The sequence below is a fragment of the Saccoglossus kowalevskii genome, chromosome 18 (genome assembly GCF_978046115.1).
Source record: "Saccoglossus kowalevskii chromosome 18, keSacKowa6.1, whole genome shotgun sequence".
Classification (NCBI taxonomy): domain Eukaryota; kingdom Metazoa; phylum Hemichordata; class Enteropneusta; family Harrimaniidae; genus Saccoglossus; species Saccoglossus kowalevskii.
In genome coordinates, this window is record NC_140658.1 from 21465435 (window position 1) to 21488336 (window position 22902).

A 22902-nucleotide genomic window follows, 5' to 3' on the forward strand; every position below is an offset into this window, starting at 1 on the left:
CTCTTTTCACATCAAATGTGTTGGCATTAATTGTTGCAATATTGTTAATATTCCATTTCACAAGTTTTTATATCATTTGCTGTCATACGCCATAAATTGTTATTGTGGTGCACCGCAATAAATTATAATTAAAATACCGATATTTGCTAGTGTAATAATTTCGAAATGCTATAGAAATACAATGCAGATAATATCAGCCTGGAAAGAAAGTAACAGTTTATACTTGCAAAATTCTGTGAAGTATGGCATGTTGTAACTTATAATATCAATATTTTATAAATAAGGTGACCCCTCTCAAATGCTGTCTGAAAAAGACTGCCCCCCTCTTGATACTTCAGAAATAAGGAGCCCCCCTGGAATTTGCCGGCCGAGCCCCGGCTATAATAACTGATCCGACCCTAGTTTCAGGCCAAAATATTCGCAGGATCTTTCTGCGGTTCTCGATGTGGAAGGTGGTTATATGTGATTCAATATCAAAGATCACTTAATATAGTACCTATTTCATCCAATCTCCCGCTCGCTTCCGGTTTTGATCGTTACTTTTCGCTAGACATTTGGACCACTTCGTTTTAATCCTGATCGACCTCTTGTGTAACAGTATCGCTGAGGCCTGCCTAAATTGCCTGCAAAATTCAGACCTCTAACAATGTGATCAATGTACTTTCAGAGTGGAAAGCTATACCCAAATGTTCAGTACTCTGTGGAATGTACCGCTGCGGATTTCCTAAATTGCGTCTGATATTCCAACCACTATCAATGTGATCTGAGGTTTACCTTAATTTATAGTTCCTCAAATGTGTTCTGTTTTTAATTACCAATAATGATACGCAGGCAATTTGTTCCATTGACCTTGATTTGACTGAAATAAAATTTAACGTACTAATATTCAAGTGAATAAATAAAGGAATAAATAAATAAATATCACAACTATGTATCAGATTAACCTCAATATAAGAGTGAAGAGCTGTTTAAGCTGTGAAGAGCTGGGTGAAAATAGCCTAAGGTGTGCAATGGTCGGTGATTCTTTGATGTGTATAATCGGACTTTAAATACAGCAACTAAGCACGCTTACCACGTATCAACTTTACAACAATGAACGTTTGGCAGCTAAAGTTTGTTATATATTTAATTTGTGCGAATGAACATTAATTCTGAAGAGTGTCAGTACGCCTCTAGAGTGGTGACCAGTGTTTCAAATTAATTTTTTCAACACATAATAATTACCATATGTTTGTTTAAAAACTATTTTTTTTAAAGCTTAAAAATTATTTAAATACATATTATGGGTAAAGTATATAATAGGATTATCAGGTTATGTGCAGCGTTTATGAATTAATTGTATCTAAAAGGAGCCACACCATATGGCCATAAACTGAATAACTTTAACTAATACTAGTAGTATCCAATATGATGCAATATTGCTAGTGTGATGATTTTGTTTTTGCGTATCTGTTGTCCGACTTATTTAGTTGATTACTAGCGAATGGCTGTGTTATGTCTGTCATCGTTTCGGCCTATTTGAAGTTCTGGACGGAACTTGGCTCAGTGATTTGGAACTAATTACGAGATAACCGTCGCTATTCGGACTACCATTTCTGACAGGTTGGTATTCGTAGTTATTAATGTAGTGAACGATTAATCAAAAGATATGACGTGTTCAGTACTTAGTGTGATTGGCTGTATGATTGAAGGTTACGCCCTAGAGTCTTTAAACTGCTTTGTAATTGGTTAAGTTTTGATATGTAATAAACAGTTTAAGCTTGGTCACAGAGAGAGAGAGGGAGAGAGCATCACGAGGCGAAGGAGTCTGGGTCCGTGCTGGGGAGAGACCCCAGCGAGGCAGCTCGCCTCGAGGCGTTCTCGATGTGGCGAAAGACTAGCTATTGAAACGTATTTCGTTGTGTGTGTCTTATTTGTCTGTAAGGTTTAAGTGACTTCCCCGATCCGGTACCTCAAGGGGACGCGATAGAGAGACGAGACGAGATTCCCCCCTGACACGTGTGGAGACCCCCCGAGAGAAGAATTTCCCCCTGATACGTGGTGGAGAATCCGGGCAGGTGTTTAACACACATTGAGATCCTGTGAAGAAAAGTGAAATGGCGAAGGTGTGTCTTTCTTGCGAACCGAACTAGCAGCTCGATGGCAGAGACGACTCGGAAACTGCGCTTGACGACTAACCCGAATCACATTGATGTACAACGCTGAAGAGATGAAGACTTCGGAGCCCCTTCGGAAGGACGAGTATCGAATAGGACTGAATAATCAAGAATTGAGCGACATTAAAGACAAGATGATGAAATAACGACCCGGACTAACGCGACGAAAAGAGAAGAGACGCTTAGACTTTGATTAGAACTTTAGCTATTTGTGTATTGTCATGTATAGATAACCGCTCGATGGACACTGTAACTGACACTGTGTAACTTAAGACGTTGACCTCTTTTCCAGAATCCCAACACTATTGTTCAGTATGTAATGTATTGCTTGCTTTTACTATCGTTTTTACCGTTTTTTTTTGTGATGTTGAATTGTATGTTATGTAAGTGCCCAGATCTTTGTTTTGAAGTGATATTTAGTGACGTGCGAGGTCCTTTATAATGATTTAAGTGCGCCTCAGTGGACAAGTATTTGCAACACAGTGTTTTGAGTTTTGTGAAGTTTTATGGTGTTCTAATGAGTTTATGAGTACGGAATATGATGGGAGGAATGATGCCCCCACGTGTTTTTAAGAGTTTTGAGATTTGTCGAGTACAGAGATACCGACGTTTTAAGAGTTGTTTTTGTTTACGTGTTGTTTCCGGAATACTTCTGACGCTTTTTGAGTTGATTTGAGTTGAGAGCACTTTGTAACGTTTTTTAATGTCTTTTCGAGATGAGAGTGTGGTGCGCCCATATACTTATTGTTTGATAACGCAAGCTTTTGTTCATGATTGACAGGATTATATGTGACTTAGTAGTGTCTATCGTTTTTGCCTTTCCCGTCTTTATTGCCAGAGGAGTAATGTGTTTATATAGCGGCTTTGTCTTTGCATTTCGTTTCCACGCCGTATAACTTTTGTTTAGATTAACGACTTGTGAGTTCAGTTGAAGTTTATAAGCTTATATGACAGGAGTTTGATTAATAGCTTGTTTATTCATTGTTTATTAGTTACCGCTTTGCAATGCTTTAACCGAGAGACGCATCCCTGGTAATCACGTGATCGTGCTGTCGACGGCCGCGATTGGCCGATCGCTTGGTTACACTGCCACGCCTTAGTTTTTTTGACCTTTTGATATAGAGTTTGTAACCTTAGTAACGAGAGACAGTGCAGCGAAGGGTTACCTCAGCGAACTGTTTGAGAAAAGTGAGTCGATTGTTAGCCTTTCTCTTGTTTTTTGATTCATAACCGTTGATATTTGTGACTTTATAATCATTGTGTTTTAGACTTTATAATCAGTTTATTAATCAGTGTGTTTTACTCTTTTGATTTATACCTCTTTTTATTAGTATTGTATTTAACCCGTATGATAGAGTAGAGGACGGTATCTTTGATTTATGAACGTGTTATTCCAGGAGGCATGGCTCAGTTTGAGTGAAGAATGTGTGATGAATTTGTTTTTGCGTATCTGTTGTCCGACTTATTTAGTTGATTACTAGCGAATGGCTGTGTTATGTCTGTCATCGTTTCGGCCTATTTGAAGTTCTGGACGGAACTTGGCTCAGTGATTTGGAACTAATTACGAGATAACCGTCGCTATTCGGACTACTATTTCTGACAGGTTGGTATTCGTAGTTATTAATGTAGTGAACGATTAATCAAAAGATATGACGTGTTCAGTACTTAGTGTGATTGGCTGTATGATTGAAGGTTACGCCCTAGAGTCTTTAAACTGCTTTGTAATTGGTTAAGTTTTGATATGTAATAAACAGTCTAAGCTTGGTCACAGAGAGAGAGAGAGGGAGAGAGCACCACGAGGCGAAGGAGTCTGGGTCCGTGCTGGGGAGAGACCCCGGCGAGGCAGCTCGCCTCGAGGCGTTCTCGATGTGGCGAAAGACTAGCTATTGAAACGTATTTCGTTGTGTGTGTTTTATTTGACTGTAAGGTTTAAGTGACTTCCTCGATCCGGTACCTCAAGGGGACGCGATAGAGAGACGAGACGAGATTCCCCCCTGACACGTGTGGAAACCCCCCGAGAGAAGAATTTCCCCCTGATACTAGTATCAATCAGGGAAATGTTCAACACTATTTACTTTCAGACGTGGTTCTACTGGGTTATGTGACATCGTCAATGTGGTCGTGTGCAAAATATCCAGCAATGTAGTAGTGTCCGCAATTAACAAGATACTGATGGATTTCGATTATAGGGCACATATTCATTGACGTGAAACGTCGTATGTTGTAAAAAAAAAATAGGGCTTTTTCACATACAAATCCAGTGCTATACAATAAATCAAAGATCAAATCAAAGTGGTCGTGGTTATAGGCAAATTAAAAATGTGGTTTGTGAGCCAGTCCCAAGGCACACGAAGGGTGCGAAGGATACTTGGAGTTTGCGTTGGAGTGCCAACCACACTATTGCAGCGTTTGATCGCTGCGAGCACAGTCAAACGAGGAGACACGCGAACTGTGAGAACCTCTCTATACACAGCATCAGATAGACTGGCAAAGTCGGGACTTCTTATTTGTTTTACAGAAGAATATAATTAATTGTCAATTTAGCCTTTTTAACATGATCGCGAAAACTAGCGTGACTGCGAAAGAAATCCCGACTGGATGCATCTGCAGGTGACCCCCTGCTTTGGAGTGAAAACCGGAGCGGAATCACTCCGGTGATTATGCTAATTAAAAGTTGCTGACTAGCATTGACAACGAATCAGAATGCAGCTGTATACGTCATATCTTATCTATGTTAATGTACGCGACCTTTCACTTCTGAGGTCCCGGCGATTTTGAAAGACTACTTATATACATTGGACATTTAAATCGACTGGTGATCAGTAAACATGGATGAAAGTATCGCATTTGCCCTTAGAAAGTTAAAGTATCCATCTCTACGATCGAATCGAATCAACTTTGAAAGGTCATGTTGACTTCCACACACCCACTAATGAATATTCAATGACATCATGAATAATTAATAACAGTCAAATGGCCGCAGATGCGTCCAGTCGGGAATTCTTAAGCGGTCAGGTTAGTTTTCGCGATCACGCTAAAAGGACTAAAAGAACAATTAATTATTAAGTCCCGACTTTGCCAGTTTAAACATCAGATACAAGTACCACTACAACTGCGGTTGTTCGACCGTCGCCAGGGTCGCAACCACGTTGCACCACATTCAGAGACAAAATATCTAGTCATTTTGCATTTGTAAGACATTAACGTAACCCGGTGTCGCGATCTATTTCAGGTACCGGAAGAATACGTAGAAAACGATATCCCGTGCGCCGGGCAATGACCGAGCTGTCACAAATAACGCGCCACTGATACACGTAGATTATTCTAATTCACTGGCATGTCATTTACGCCACATAAAAGCAGACATTATATAGTGATTTTGAGAAACATTTTATTTCAAACCAAATATGTTTTTAAAAACGAAGGATATCCGTAGCCACAATAGTTTTGTTTCAGGTTCAGCTTCAGGTCACCTACAATCACATACAATTAAATTTTGCTTCTTGAATACTTCTCTGTCCAGCTGTCAACAAACTGAATCACTTTGATTGGGGGATTCAAAATCAGTTCTATTAAGGTTCACATTGTTGCTAATGCTGATGTACGGACGGGACATGAAAACTTCTAGTGACAAAGTATATCAAAGACAAAATTGGATAAGAGCGAATTACGCTTGCCAATTTCAGTAGGGGTTACGTAATACCCTTCCTTTATTGATGCTTTCCCAAAACAGGGAAAACGAGGAGGACCTCAACCGAAGTTTTTGTCATTTTTGGCAAAACTTCAAAATGGCGATGTCACGTGACTGATCCAAATTATTGCAACAGATGCAACATAGAAATAAATAATCGGATTATGGCGCCATGAAGTTACATGTCCCCTAACGTTTTAATTACCAAAAAAAATCTGAATGGCTATACCCTCAGAAAAGGCTAAAAATTACCACTTTCGGTTTAGCCAAGTAACATTCTGAATGTTACGTCCGTAGTCTCCAATATGCATAAAACGTTTCAAAATGCTATGGGCAACAGTGTTCAAGTTCTGGGTGGAAGTAGAAGAAAAAATTGATCAAATGTGGTCCAAACGGACTTAAACCCTAAAAGCCGATTTTTTCATGCGGTTTTCAATTCTGCTAAAATGCTATTTTCTTATTTTTGAACAGACTGGCTAAGATCAACTTGAAAGAATCATGGATTCAAGTAATTAATTATAAAACATCTGAACAATATTCTACGACGGTTTTATGCTGAGATGTGAAGTCAAGCATGCGAGAAGTACAGGAGATCGAGAATGAGTGCAGTGCCATCGATACATCAACTCACAATCATATAATCTTTATCAAAATGTTATGCAAGGCCATGTGTTCAGCACTGCCAACAACTTAAGTTCGAGGGACCCAATAATTTTAACCTAAAATAGCAATCTGCCTGGGAGATTTGGAGAAGTGATCGCATTAGTTTGATTCAACCTTTTAGTTTGTACACATGGTCGGGAAGGAATGCGAATTCCTTAATGGGGACAACTAAACTAGGGAGACAATGAAAGGAATCTCGAAAGCTGCAGATTCGTTATGAGTGTACACCAACCACTGTATGAGAGCGACGGCGTGCTAGTCTTAGTCCTAGATTCGGCCGCAGTTGAGAAAAGGCATAACGTGCGTGTCCTGTTACAAAAAAGTAGGCGAGCATCCAATCTCACACCAACAAACTCACCTCATAACACCGGCAACACTTGTCAGACATACTATCACAGATCATTGGCTATATTAACCTTGATAGTCACATACTCGATGGAGGAAATCATGTGGAGGAAATCATGTGGAGGAAATCTTTCTTGTATTAATTCGACGTGCAATGGTAAGGCTTCGGATAATGACGGAGGAATTTTGATTGAATTCTCTAAATAGGTTACAGAAATGATGTCTTTTTTTTTTAATCTACTCAATTCAGGTCACCCAGAGCATTGGGCAAGTGGTTTATGTACCTCAATTCACAAACAATGTTCAAGCGATACACCACAAACTTCTTGTCTTTGGTAAATTGTTTGTGTCCATAGTTTGCAAACGTCTTCAAAGATGTTTTTAACTATATTATAGAGGCACTGACTGGTTTCGAAAAGAAATATCGAACAATCAATACTATTTTTGTTTTTTAAGCATAATTATCAAGTATTTATCCTACCCACGGGTCCATTTATATTGTGCGTTAATTGATTGTGAAAAAGCTTTTGAAAGGGTACATTATTATATTCTTATATACAAACTAGCTTAAAGGTCGGTGTGCATGGCCAAGTTATTGAAATTCTTAAGGACATTTCAGCTCTGTTAAAGCAAGCGTCAAAACGACTCTGGTTATGATTAGATTTTTGTCCTGCGATCTGGATTTGCAACAAGGATCCCTAATTTCTCCATTATTGTTCCGTTTTCATGTTAGTGATTTGCTTTAGTGATGTAATGTTTTTCTAAGCTTCACGTTGGGTGACTGCGTTGGACAATTTAGCTTCGATTTATTTCAACAATTGCTTCAACTGGTGAATTCCTTGACGCGAGCGGTATTCACAAATACGAACCACGAACAAGATAGTGCCATGGGATCTTTTTATCTGGGATCATCGTTGTAAACCATTTAAGGCAACAATTAACATTTTATTTAACGTATATGCGTGAACATTCCATATTAATCTCCATTACACCTTGGAGACATTCATAACACAGACATCACGTCATCACATATATACAGATACTATTATAGTATTTGTATAGCCTTCTTAAATAGTCGCACTAAACCGTAAATAATATAGTAAATATAGTGTGTTGACACTGACGTGAATAAATTAACACGCTGACGCAAAAGTTATCACTGATATTTGTAACTATTGCAGCCATCACTGCCTTCATATCGAACACCACCAGCGCCAACAACAACTAACAAATATAATATAGACAAATATCAAATAACTGTGGATGTGCCTTCTTATTCTGTATTTACATTGCATTTTATTTTGTATTGTATTTGTTTGCGATTTTGAATAATCGTGAGCCGTTTCCTATTTACCGCAACAAGTACACATAACACTTTTTGATCGGCATTTTCAAAACCGATCACAACTAATACATATAATGCGTGCATTGGAATTCCATTCAATAGTATTCTCGGGCAGACATCCGGGCATTTTCACCGCATGGCAACCATCACGGTGAAAACAAAGGCCGAAAACTCTCAGAAAACGGTACTTAACAAGATTACCCCCGCGTAACGCATATAAATTTGATTGTTCAGGATTACTTCAAAGTTGAGTTCCTGTTGTTTTCTCGAATTTTCACCAGCTCTTCGCTCGGCGTTCCGCGTTCCTCAGCAGCGCGCGCAGAGCCCGTAGAAATACGTGGTACAGTGGTGCGCGTCTTAGCAACGTGGAACATCTTGTGACGTAGCTCCGCCCCCGAGGATGTAAAGAGTGGTATGTTGACTGATATTTATTCAGGCCGAGGCGATAGTGCGAATCTGCAAAATGGTTTAGTTGGATTGCTTGACAATGTGGCCTGTCACAGGTTAATACAATTTCGCACTGAACCTCACGTGTATTTCTTGGTAGTGGCGTTTTTTATGTCATCGATACGATGTCGTCCTCTTAATGTTGACGGATGGTCTTTTAAGAATGGACTTTTTTGGTACATGTGTAACAAAGTGTTGTGTACTGTCGGTACCCCGACTGAAACACTTGTACAACCCTTGCTTGCGAGCGAGAGTGCCTAAGAATAACTATGACGTCATTGTCTGGACGTACTTTTTCGTGTATTGCATTTTACTATAGACAGTATCGTTTCTCTGCTTGTAATACTCATTTTTTAATATCTTTCACATTTGATTGTGTTTTATTTGAAATCTGTCAGCTGTGCTTTGGGAGAGGCTTTGCCTTTCCCGTGTGACGGCTAACGTTATTGAGTAGTGCAGAGAAGGAAAGTGGGACAGGCTCGAGATTGTTGCATGGCTCTGAACGATGCTTGGGAAGTTGTGGTGAAATTGCTTTGAATCGCCAGCCGCTGACAGAACAGTTCTAATACGTGCCGGTAAAGACACGGGGACTGCTTTCAGAGAATTTTGGGTCTTTGATGGTGATGAACTGACTGCGATAGCCACGAATTTCCAGTTGAGGTGAGCGTTTTGAATTTGAAACCCATGAGGTCTATGCCACTTTAAAATCCCCTTTCGATCGATCATTCAACAAAAACTTCTACAATTTATAACACACATAATGCAAAGTACATATATTCATTCACAATTCAGATTAAGAATGCAAAATGTTATTGTTCGGGTGTATTAGAAGACTGAAATTAGTTTTCTGTCACTATTAAAATGAGAACGTTTTATGTTTGAACTTATCACCATGGCTGAGGACAAGCAGAGACACATAGCGAATTTCACATTTTGCTTTGTTTTTGCAGTACTACCATGCGTGACGTCATTCGACCTCGTTTACGATGTAAACAATATGGCAGCGCCCATGTAACGCGCCTGTCACCCTGATAATATCGTTCGATCGTGAATATTGCATTGAAAACATTGTGTACTGATACACGACGCAATCTGCATACTGATTCGCTGTATGTGAAAAGTTTCCTGCATGTAAACAGTGATCGTGACATTCATCTTGTTTTGATTGACCGGTAATAGACCAGTACACTGTAGCTGTGACCACAGTCACTTGTGGCTGAAATCAATAAATACTATTTTTTTTTAAAGTCACCCGCTATAACGCATATAAATAAACAAGTTATGAAACATGGTACCTAGCGAAATCGACACCATGTCGGTTTAATAACACACATAGATTTCTTACCTTAAAATGCGAAACCAAAAGTTCAGAGGGGATCGGGTGTTACGTTAATAACCATTGTTCATAATCGCTAATTTGGTTTTTTATTCAAAACTGCACAAATCCCGCGTTTTCTGATGATATCCTACGATTTCATGAACGAAAATGGCCTGTGACTGTGGCTGTGACCGACCAAGGACAATCAGTTCTTGCATCGCCTGTTGTGAACACGCACGTCGTGGACAGTTATTGACAGTGTATTGTTGGTTTGATATCATGTTTAGCTGTGTTATGATATAAACAGCATTTACTGAGAAATAGTTATTGCCAGTTATAGATATTATTGCTAGTTAAGAAAAATATCAAAGGAGAGTATACCTGCAGTATATTTGTTAAAGCGTGGTTGGAGGTTGCTTTGATTTATCTCCTGACTGTGTTGCCATGGTAACAGACCGCATATTTGAAGTTTAATTTGCATTGTTTGTCGTACCACCGGTAGTAGGGTTGTTTTGGTACACCCTCAGCTTTAGTTGCATATACATTTTTCAATTAGTAATAAATACCTTCATTGGGGCCATATCCCAACAAACGTTTTGTATGCGACGGTCACCTGGGTAACTCAGGTCAAGTGTGTGACCCTTTAAGTGCTCCCTCTAGTGTTATAATTCGAGTAAAGCATAAAGTGTATTTTGACTAATCTGTCATTCGTTATTAAACCTGTTGATTGATACATGCCACTTGTTTTCACTGTGTTGTATGCCTTGCATGGTACCGAAGTCATCTGCGACGGTATACCTGTTAGCCCTAGGATTATTATTTCATTCTCGTCCCATTTATAGTCCCTTTTAGCCGGTACAGGGAAGTAAGAAGTGTACACATGTTAATCAAAATGAACGTTTTATAGAATCTATAAGATTATCTAATTAATCTATGAAAAAAGAACACAAATGGGACATGCTTAAAGACAATGTCCAGCACTTTAATACCACGAACAAACAAACATGTCACACACATTGAGCTCCATGCAACACACATCCCTCCAAAATAACATAATGAACCAATCAACACCGCTATGTACACATGCAGTAGTGGGGAAATATATTCACGTGTATTCTACATTAGCAAATATTCGCACTATATCGTTCCTAATACAGAAAATAGCTAAAAAAAATAAAATGAAGCCCAGCATTATTGATATTCTCTATTTAACTGTTTACAAACTCCAAAATGCCGAGTGTCTATGCCACTTTAAAATCCCCTTTTCGATCCATCATTCAATATAAACTTCTACAGTTTATAACACACATAATGCAAAGTACATATATTAAAATATATATATTAAAATGAGAACGTTTTATGTTTGAACTTATCACCATGGCTGGGGACAAGCAGAGGCACATAGCGAATTTCACATTTTGCTTTGTTTTTGCAGTAACTAGCTGTTTTATGTGATATTGTCGCCTACTACATATCCATAATTGTACAATTGTTTGTTTCTTCAGTCATGGAGATGTTTGAGTAACTATAAATCAAATCACTTGGTAGAACTTCCTTATGTTGTACCACAGTCGGAAAAAAACTCCTAGTAAGCACTACTAAGGAATTTGTAACTTTGACTGGGTTAGATTACGCTAATCTGCTTTGTATTTCATTACTTCAAAAAATTGTCGTGTCTATGTAAAATGCTATGCATTGAATAATTCATGAGCGAATATCAAAACGTACGATACTTCGTTTGTATTTATGTAAAGTAACGTATGTTCAGCTCTGTGCCTTTTTCGTGGTACAAGTCTGCAACCCCTAATAACAAACTGGGACAATCATTGACGTTTATAGTGAATGGAAACATGTATGCTGCTTTCGAGTTAAAGTATAGCTTCTGTCCCTTATATTCAACAGTTCAGATATATTGGATACGTTAATCACAGCTATTGTACACTGAATTACGCATAGGTAATATAGTGTGCTGTACATGTACCCGAACACTTACAAACATTTATATAAATATATATAAAACCCGATCACACATAAAAAGATGGGGAGTTGCCGCCACTACATGCGATGGCGAGACGACAACAGATAACGTACTCTGACCTCAGTGATATGTCAATATACACAGTGACATTTTATCGATTTGGCCGGTTCAGGCATACCAACATGTGCATATGCCAAGTTTCATGCTTCTGGTTATCAAAAGTCAGCAAAAGTATTATACCTATATTAATTAATATATATATATTAATTAAATTTTCTCTGAGACAAATGAAAACTAATTTTAAATACATTTGTTGCCAGATACAGGGAATAAGCTCTTAAATATCCTATTCTAGTGACACGCCCTTTCCTGGTTAGTTTTTGAAAATTAATCACAAATATTTTAGCATGCCAAATTAGACACATCAGTCTGTATCAACATTAGTACAACATTGACAATAATTAATCGGTAATGTTAGGACCAGACATGGGCCACGTAATAATAAACATGAATACAAATGCTCTACATATAGAGAAAGACACACATGTCCCCCTTTCGAAATCAAACCTTAAACTAATGTTACAATCACATTATAGTTACGTCAATTGCCAGTCGAATAATATAAAGGAATCCGAATTGTCATAATGAGTTCAAGATCTATTATTGGTGAAGATGGTGAATGTTGTTTGTGTACGGTTTTTGGCAACATAACCTTTTTTCTGATTGCTGAAGTACGTAAAATAAGTGATTGCGAGCGTGCATTCTGGCTAAAATCTACTCGTGTTGTTAGAAGGTCAATGTACTAGGTTATTTTTATAGTCGGGCGGCTGTTTTCTGATATAGTATACCTTTAATAATTCCATGTCCCTCTCCTCTAACTATTTCAGAAATTAATGTAAGGGAAACACACTAATCTAAACAACTTTTTGTAGATACCTTTCGTACCATGAAACGACCTAGTCGCCTGAAACTCTCAGCGAAGATTGTCGAAAATACGAAAGATCAACCAGATTGATATGCGTACTAGTTGATGCAGCAGAGATAAGCAAATGCAACATGAAATATCCAATACAAATATTGGAAACTGCGAGGACAAATATCTTGCCAAAGAGGTACGTGATACTTGTATACTGTTCTCAGACCGAATTATTGCTGGAATTCCGGATTCCAGTGAAAAGGGTTTGCCTTTATATCGTGATCACCCAGGCAACTTTCAACTGTAAAATTGTGTTGATCAATTGATCATCAAAAACGACACAATGTTCTTTATTTCAGTTGGAATAATCATAAACGATGAAATGAAATCTTTAATCAACGAATGCCAATATGGAGACAAGACGTTCTGAACTTTATCAACTTGTGATTCTATGCATGTTGTCTGGGTGAAACAGTTACAACCACACTAAACGGAGAACTATGTGTAAATATATCTTCAGTGAATATATGATTGATCTGATTTTGTATGTAATTTACATAACAAATGTCATGCTAATCTCAATGGAACAATACCCATTTAATTATGATATATTGACATTTCACATAATTGTTGTAATAATTCATCTGGTCAATTTGACCGTGCACTTTCCTACAACACCGGCATTCACATAGAAAGTTACATTTAACCCACAACAAACTGTATATGGATTACTATAATTTCAAGACAACTTATATATTTAATAGCTGAATATCTAGATGAAAAAAGTCCATGTTCCTGAAACTCGTTCATTGGGGCACACAAACAAACATTTGCCAAACATTCTAGTTACCTCTAGCGAGCGTCTCATACACGCCCCGAAAGCACTAGCCATTTCGTAGTTATATAGATGGACCAGTTTGGTGTTCTGATATCGCGTAGTATCAGACACTCCAATTGACGTCACCAATTGTCATTGGTTGGTATCCAATCACATATGTGACTTGCAGTACATCTCACTGCTGTGTCATTGATTTCGCGAAACCCCCGCAGATAGATAGATAAATGAATAAATAAAAATATTTATTTATTTATTTATTTATTTATTTATTTATTTATTTATTTATTTATTTATTTCGCAGCTTTTATCATTGATTGTCGAAGATATATAATAATACAACTGTATTTTAACACATTTGAAGCGAACATTGGTTTTAAACGTTCGACATGTATTGCAAAGTCTCTCGTAAACATAACTGGTTAACAGCGGGGTTGGTGTGATATTTGTGATAATGCACTCTAATCGACAGAGACACATTCCGATAAAAAAAAACACTAAGATACATCACAAAAAGAGGTAAATGAAATCTCTAAATAGACAGATAAACTAGATATACACGTGTCGTCATTCATAAAAGGTAGAATAGGAGTGAGATTTTAATGACAGTTAATAGGGAATCTGAAATTATAGTACTAATTAGCTCACAGCGCATGAGGATTTTGAATTGTGACAATCTTTTGAATCTTATATAAGGTATTTCAGATTCTCAGTTGAATTTGATTCTTTATATTTGAAAACTAAAAGGAACATATATACTTTTTTTTACTGAAATAGCAATGAAGTGAGAATCTGCAATAGAACATGTGTTGACAACCGGATATTGAAACGAGATTCCTCACCAATAAATCAGCTTTCCTGACAATCACAATTGTAATGTACACTCTCTTCGCACGATGCCATACCATAAAAACAACATATTATTATTATTATTAATCCTTGATTTCAGGCCAAAAAAGTCCCATATTAAATACATAACAAACACGAACACTAATAAATACAACGTCTAAGATTAGTCCAAAATTTGGATAAGAAAAAAATATATAACATACAAACTGGCGGCAAATAATATTAATATTCAGCTGATACGAACACACAATTTTGTTTGATCTGTTAGGCAACATAGATATTGTTTATTGACGTAGCAAAGTTTTCACACGTATGAGTTAAATGTTATAAACTAAAAATGTATTACCAGTCTGAATGATGTCAATAACAAGCGAAGAGTTATAGTCAAACTTAGAATGGCACACCATGGTCTTGCAACCATTCATAGTACTTGGACACTCGTGTGTACACCCCGGGGTAACCCGGAAGGGCACATTCAAAACCCCAACTGGTTATCCCCGCTAAATGCCAACGACTAATACCAGTGTCCGTATCTGTGTGAATACAGACGAGTGGACCGCCAGAATCACCCTGTCAAAAACAACAACAAATGTTATATGTTTTAATAAAGAGTGCACTGTTTTATTGATAAAATATATGTAAACAAATCTTACCTGACAAGCATCGATTCCACCAGTGAGGTAACCAGCACATACCATGTTTTCAGTTACATAAGAACCATAACTGGTTATGCACGTGTCATTGGAAAGGATGGGAACCACTGCTTCCTGTAGAATATTGGACTGATCTCCAAAGACTGCGAGGAAGATGGTTATTTGATTATAATGTCGATGGTATTAACGATGACAAAAATATTTCCGACTATGTTCACAATGGCAAAAACGATATTGACATGGTGGAACCTTCTCGCGCAGTCAACATATCATAAACAATGATACATTTTCTATAGAGTAACTCGTGATTATTGGCTTAGAACGTTATAACGGAGTGAATGGAACACAATTTAACGAGCAAAAACATCTCTCGCGTCTATTTCGTTGAGAAGGAAATTCCAGCGATGTACATTAATGTGTTCGGTGTTGTCGTTAATTATAAAACCGAAGCACACGTTTTGGTACGTTTGGTTCTGCAGAATGAGCAATAAAACGTAATAAGAGTGTTAACGACACGAAATCGTCGAGCATCACAATTATAGACGCGATTGATGCGATTTACGTTTTCTGAAAGCTAGAATGTTTAAAGCGGTGACTAGTGTATTTTATTGTGGCGGAATAGTACACCAATAGCAGCACAATATGGTAGACTGAAAATAATGTTTTAAAGTAACGAGTCAACGAACCACGAATTTTGAGTCACATGAATCTTACTTATTGTGATCAATTTAGTAACGCACTGTGTTTGCCATATTGTAATGTATGTTTACCAACACATTTATCGCCAAATCCACATCGTTCACACTTACATTCTAAAGTTCCCCATCCAGTAATATAACAACAGCTGTCCTCATAGAAAGTGACGTCATCATCAAGGCAAGCATAGTTAATGAAATCAGTTGCACTGACATCTTGGTCGAGAATAATTAATGCGATATCATCGTCGAAACTGTGTGTCCCATTAAACTCACTATGTCGAATGATTTCTTGGACGCCAACCTCTATTGACTCGTCATCAGCAGGACTTGGTGGGTTGCCTCTTGTATATCTACCTAAACGAACAATCCAGGCATCTGGGCTATATACGTTATGAAAATAAAAAGTACATTAACAGGTAAATGTGTTACATGCAAATCAATAAATTATTGTTGAGATTAAGTTTGTTTGAGAGGTAAGGAGATCATTTAACACATCTTGCGAATTCGAATATGTCCTACCCAAGAAACTTACTTTATTGGTGAGTCAAAAAAGCAATGAGCTGCTGATACAACGTGTCTTGGTCCAATTAGGGTTCCACCACATACCTCGTCACCTACTGGTATATAATACAGCTGTGCTTGCCAAGGCCATTCTCCAGGTTGTGCATCTTGTCCACCCACTATGCGAGATTCGCTGATTGTAACTCGGCTACCGCATCCGGAATCTAAGTATGAATGTCATTCATAAATATCAGTTTGTAACATGTACGCACAATATACAAAATCCTCCTTCCTTATACGGGTAGTGTGCAAACCATCCAGTTTTCGTTTGTTACGAATATAAAACAAAGTAAAAAGATATATTTCCTATTTCTTATTGGGCATGCATGAATGTTACGTAAACGTATATTCGTTAAAGACACCTACCAGCCTCACGTACATTGCATATATCTGATTCTGTAGAAAAAAAGAATTATTCGCATGATTATAACAAACCTTTAAAAGTGTTTTACTAACTAATTACACTTCAACGCATGAATAATGTTAATTTATAAGTGAAAGTGATTACACTTCAGACATACTGAACAATGCATCTTGACTTAAAACAGTCGCAGTAATCTATGTAGTATTGAAATTTCGATAATACAGCTATATATGTTACAATTTTTTGGGTGTGATCAGCTTTTTTTCAACAGTTGTTTACGTATCAGCAAATTATGCTTCATTACAAAGAATGTTCACACATGAGCCAATCAGAATGTGATCTTGCTAGCAGCTGTGTCACGTAGATCATAAACATCTTTTTTTATTCAAATGACAGCACACCTGGTAGATTACAATTGTCCTTCGAAAGTTATAAACATCCTTTGTTATGTAAATATCAAGCACATCTGGTAGATTCAAATTGTCCCTCAAGAGTGGTAAGCAAGTATAACCTGTCAATCACCTTAATGACAGTTATCACACGGCAATGCACACCGTTTCTTCCCATGATTCCATGCACACTTGTCTTATTTGCAGGGTTTGAGGTAATATGACAAAAACATAGAATAAAGGATGCTGACATTGCCCCCTTATCAAGGCTGAAAATGGCACATTTTCAGTCCAATAATCAGCATCAACTGCCAATAAATTAAGATTTTTCAAAATTTAAAGAAAACAAATATTGTAACAGTAATTCTAAGCATTCTCAATCCTGCCTAAATAGTCGACACCTATATTTCTTTACCTTTAATAGCTATAATGCGGTAGCTAAATGATTGCAAATATAGAGCCCATTGCATTAACCTACTGTTTACTTCTCATGCCTTGTTTAAAATAAATCAATGGCTGGTGATCAGTCTCCAAAATAATTTCTTTACCATATAAATATTGGTGAAATTTATGCAATGCCCAAATCACTGCCAAACACTCTTTCTCAATTTTCAAAATCAGGCAAGCTTAAAATTGGTTGCTTACTCAATACAACTTTTAAATGATTAAAGGCATGTTCCTGGGGTTTCTTCTAGACTACCTTTCATGGCTGACCTTTTCTGGTCAAATCACTGAAAGGAGCTGTTATTGTAGCAAAATTGAGTGCAAATTTTCGATAGTATCTAACCATACCTAAAAATGACCTTACTTGCTTTACTGTTTCAGGTCTGGCTGCATGCTGTATGGCTTCTATTTTAACTGGTAATAATTGCAAAATACCGTCACCTACCCGGTGACTAACAAAATTTAAATTAGTAAAACCAAAGAAACACTTTGAAGGTCTTGCATTTAATCCTGCCTTCCTTAAACAGTCAATTTAGTCAGGGGATTATTGAAAATAGAATTCCAATAGACCATTTTCATAAGTCGAGCGCCCTCAAACACTTCCTGTTTCAGAGAGAGGCCAGTAGGTATAGAAACTCCACTGTCTCCATAAACAGACACAGCAACTATCCAGGAAGTACTGTTTTAAAGGGAAGAAACACTGTGAATTTTGACTTTATTTCTATTTTGACCCAGTGTCAAGTTGAAAGTTGAAGTCTACACCATGTGTATAAGGTTTTCATGATTGGTTTGTGTGTTTTTGTTGCAAAAATTCATATGAAAAAAACAGACATTCAGACTATCATTGAGACTACAGCATATAACAAATGGTATCATAACATATGTATAAAAAAAAAATTTTTACAATATTATGACTGGATATTTATTCGAAAATATTTAACAGGGTCACAATCCTACTAATTATCGATACTTATCAGTGACGGTAACTGCAAATTCATGTCCGCCGATGCACTTAGATGTCATATCTAATTACCATAACTCAGCATATAATTAACATATGTTTTCTTTTTTTGTTTGTTATATTTGGCACTCAGATTTGGTCATGGAATACAAAGGTCATCTCTTTATTCATATGACCATTATTGTGAGGTGTATTCAGCAACAGAGTCAGTTGATATTAAGGGAAAACAGCATAGTGTACGCAGAATATTTTATTTGATTAAGATCTGAATGCATTCTATCAGTATAACACCTACCTTCATCCACGCAGCAAACACGCCCATTTCTGTCGTTACAGTCCTTCATGCAAAATGGATTAGATGACAGGGTTTCTCCCTTATTGCATTTATGAGCACGACAATGACCATTACACTCATCTTCACATTTCCGCTCATCTACATCTGTCAGAAAAATGAAAGTATTTATTCGTGAAATAAGACAAACAATAACACATTTACGTGAGAAAATGATTTTTCCGTTCCTTTATTTCTGTCAGTCACAACTAATTTATTTTCTGTTCAAATTGAAGTTATACCAGAAACGTATATAATATTTCTAAAACTAATACATTAGATGGAAGCACCCCGATAAATGTGCCTACGATAACCTAATATCTGGCTTTTTTTGTAAATTATTTTTTTTGCTGGGAAACTTACTAGGTACACAACACAGACGATGATTGTGATTATCGCACTCTATGACACAGTCAGGATTAGTTGACTCCTGTTCATTCCTATTGCAATGCTTTGCACGGCAGCGTCCATTACATTCGGTTCTACACTCATTATAGCCTATTAAAGAAGAATGACAGTCGATTGTGTGTATAACAAGAAAAGTAAGAGAAGTTCACCAGGATGTAATATACATAAGATTGAGGGTAAAATATATATGTGAATGTCCATCTATAGTAATTTTTTGGAATAAAATATGTGCATAATTAATGAGGCCGTTTATCAAAAATCTCTTTATCCATGTGCACATAACAACCAACAAGAGGTCGTACTGTTTATGATGTGTCACGGGCTAAGGGCAATTCCAAATTGTCTAACAGTATGGTACATATTTGAAATTATCAGTTAACTGCCAAAATTGTCATTATCAACCAAGTTTCTTTCAGTATTTGTTACAGCAAGTCTCAGAAGTATTGGGGCAGCCAATTTGCAAACTTGCTAGCGAATTGGCTAACTGCTTGGGTTTTGACTAAACGATTGGCTTTCGCATCTCGCTGGCGCCGACTTGTGATCGCGTCCACTCTGGGCGAGTCTATATTGCAGTAGGGGACATAGAATGCTTTTTACGCAGCCTGGTACATGTCTGGATTCCCCTGAGTAATGAGCCCCCGGTTTGAGCCTGGAAATAACCACAGTCAGCTGGCGTACAAGTGATAATATGATAAATGCGATTATTTCACCGATATTATATGGGGGTAGCCATCTTGAACACTGCTTGAAACTACAAAATGTAAATAGTCAAGTTGAGAAACATTTTCCTACAAATCAGGGAGAAAATAACAAACTTTCACATACAAAAGATTCGTTGGGGTAAAATTAAGCCGACCGCTAAAAAAGCCATTCGTCATTTTTACGTGAATACGAAAGAAATAGAACACTTTCCCTAGTATATTTGAAAGCGAAATCGCCACCCAACTGTAAAACCGTCGCCGATTAGCTCCTCAGGTATGACGATCGTCCCCTACTGTTATATAGATTCGCCGTAAGTGGGCGTGATCACAAGACGGCGCCAGCGAGATTCGAAAGCCAACTGTTTAGCCAAAACCCAAGCAGTTAACCAATTCGCTAGCAAGTTTGCAAATTGGCTGCCCAAATACTTCTGAGACTTGCTGTAACGCATGCTGAATGCTGACTGCCATCACGAATTCTGAAGCTTACTTCTAATACACTCAGTCTGTTACATATACCGACTTATGGTGAATATAGTGTACAAAATGTGTGTGTTTTATTTTAGACAGGTAGGTAGATCATAACTTCATTATCAACCTACTACTACTACAAATAAAAATAATAAAAATAATTGTATGCAAACAAAATGCCACTGTGTGTGACTCACTTCCATATGTTCTCTATTGCAGGCAAACGACCTATGTACGCTGATGAGGTTTTGAATATTTGTTCTAAAAAATAATATGCTTATTAAATATGTTCATGTTCTATCATATTATGTGGTAATTGAGTCACTCGACATATCCAGTTAATATTTCAGTATAGTCCGTGTAGTGTATCTAATTAAAACGTTGTTCGTTGCCAAACTATGTGACGTGTATTGCTGCTCTGTCGTATATTACATAACACTAGCGAGATACGCATGTGACAGAGAACACTCTGGTGTAAACTGTTTTGGGGTATTATGAGTGGAGTTTATAATTATAATAATTATGTTTAGTCTTAACTGTACGTGTATGTAGTATGAGAAACGAAAATATGTCGTACAATATGTTGCACTAACCTTCAACATTTATAATCAACTGTAAGAAACATAAAATCTGATATTATATTAGATTATATTAGATTAGATTTGATTACCAGTCGCACGCAAACGAACACACACCCACACCTACACAACCACACTTTTGCTCAAAACGTCTAGCTATTTCGAACAACTATTATCAAATATTGTCTACCATATATCACACACATGATACGTCACATACTGGGCTTTAGAATGTGCTATTACAATGTATTATATCTAATCGTAAACTCCCGTTTCATAACAAATTGAAAAACGATTCATAATATATAGATAATACTTACATACGCCAACGCCACCACTATTAACCGAAAATAACTTAAATGCATCTTGAATACTGCAATGTACACACGATGACAGTCGACTATTGTTTGTGAAACTGGATTACATTAGATGTTATATGTTAATTTCATCGGGTAGATCAAGGAAAAGTTGCGGTGTAACAAACAATATATACCATATTTACCATTGCCATCAAAGAGATACGGTCATTTGAATAGCAAATGTTCTTAATCCGATTCCCTGATTGATGCCAGTATTTATTTTTTTAGTCTGGTTGAAATGGCACAGAGCGATTAAAATTAACATTCCCAACACACATTGTTTACCGTATGCTTATCAGTAGAACTATACTAATGCGATTAGACAGGTATTGCTGCGACTTTGGTATATATCTAGACCTTATGTTCATACCTAGGACAGTTTTTTTGTTATATTAGTAATCAAATTTAATGCAATACAATTATTGTTTTGTTATCTTCAAGCTAATTTTTCTTGCTAATTTGTTTAAAAACTGTAATTAGTGATCATCTCGAAGTGTTAATCCAGGTTTTAATGTCACGCTAAGGCGATGTACATCGTAGAATTAGTTACAATGCAGCTGTGGAGGGGGGGGGGGGGGCTAAAAGTATTACAGTCGATGTGTCTTCGATTTTCATTGGAGAGTTGTAATACCCTTTCAGCCGAATGTCAATGTTTTTTATGACTTTGTATTCAATCAGTGTTATATTTAAATTAATTGTAAAATGCAAAATATGTTACTGTGTATGGTCTCACTACACATCACCCCTGATGAAAATGGTTGTTTCCAGAAGCCCCGGATGTTGGAATGGAAAATGCCATCGTCAAAAGAAACAGCAATAAAAACGTTTCATGGGTTGTTCAATGAAACAATGTTCGAAGAAAAATTGATGGGCGATATCAGTCAATTTATTTACTGCCTGCTGTACAAACAAACATCTGAAATTACATAATGAATTGAAATTTAACATGACGTTATTTTTTGGAATGGTGGATATGGTATCACTCACTCATGCCCAAATGCCAACTTGGCATGTTTGGCAGCAACATGGATTTGCCACTCCTATCTGTACGCAGTTCTGGAACAGCCTTAGTTTGGTCTTGGTGCTGCACTGGGATAACTTCTACACATTGTTCAGCATTAAGCATTCAGAACACGATATACATTTGTATATAACATATGGCGTTGAATGACCATATATTCCAATTTCTTTGACGAAACTCGTATGTGATTCGATATCATAGATCACTTTATATAGTACCTATCTTCTACATACTCTCGCTCGCTTCCGGTTTTTGATCGTTACTTTTTGCTAGCCATTTGAACCACTTATTGAAATCGGCCGAATAATTTTCTTTTATTTCCGATCTACCCCTTTTGTAACAGTGTCACTGAGGCTTGTCTAAATTGCGTTCAAAATTCAGAACTCTAACAATGTGATCTTTCTCTCTTTGCTGCTTTATCAC

General features: G+C 37.1%; 1 protein-coding gene and 1 long non-coding RNA gene across 3 annotated transcripts; one reads left to right on the forward strand and one right to left on the reverse strand.

Annotated features, from left to right (window-relative positions):
- The first annotated feature begins 9120 nt into the window (after positions 1–9120).
- On the forward strand, positions 9121–13399 carry LOC146731672 (uncharacterized). Its single transcript, XR_014926983.1, has 3 exons — positions 9121–9307; positions 12876–13055; positions 13219–13399. It is a non-coding gene; the product is annotated as an uncharacterized LOC146731672 (long non-coding RNA).
- A 1394-nt stretch (positions 13400–14793) lies between these two features.
- On the reverse strand, positions 14794–21557 carry LOC100374298 (serine protease hepsin-like). Of its 2 annotated transcripts, none has more exons than XM_006811083.3 (9): positions 21420–21557; positions 21115–21133; positions 19308–19442; positions 18909–19052; positions 16822–16851; positions 16427–16619; positions 16006–16274; positions 15197–15339; positions 14794–15113 (listed from the first exon to the last, which is right to left on the reverse strand). In XM_006811083.3, exons 1-9 carry the CDS (start codon positions 21462–21464, stop codon positions 14934–14936), a joined length of 1158 nt encoding a protein of 385 aa, XP_006811146.1. In that variant the 5' UTR covers positions 21465–21557; the 3' UTR covers positions 14794–14933. The 2 variants fall into 2 exon arrangements, with proteins under 2 accessions (XP_006811146.1, XP_085348980.1); XM_085492854.1 differs by having other exon boundaries at positions 21115–21151; positions 21420–21479.
- Positions 21558–22902: the final 1345 nt, after the last annotated feature.

Bases quoted from the DNA above. Each gene is read 5' to 3' on its own strand.
- LOC100374298 (XM_085492854.1), bottom strand. From the start codon at position 21,464: ATGCATTTAAGTTATTTTCGGTTAATAGTGGTGGCGTTGGCGTAT. The intron at 19,053-19,307 runs GTAAGTTTCCCA...TTTTTCTGACAG, and splicing joins TCGTCTGTGTTGTGTACCTA to ATGTAGATGAGCGGAAATGT. The intron at 16,852-18,908 runs GTAGGTGTTATA...TTTTTTCTACAG, and splicing joins TGTTTGCTGCGTGGATGAAG to AATCAGATATATGCAATGTA.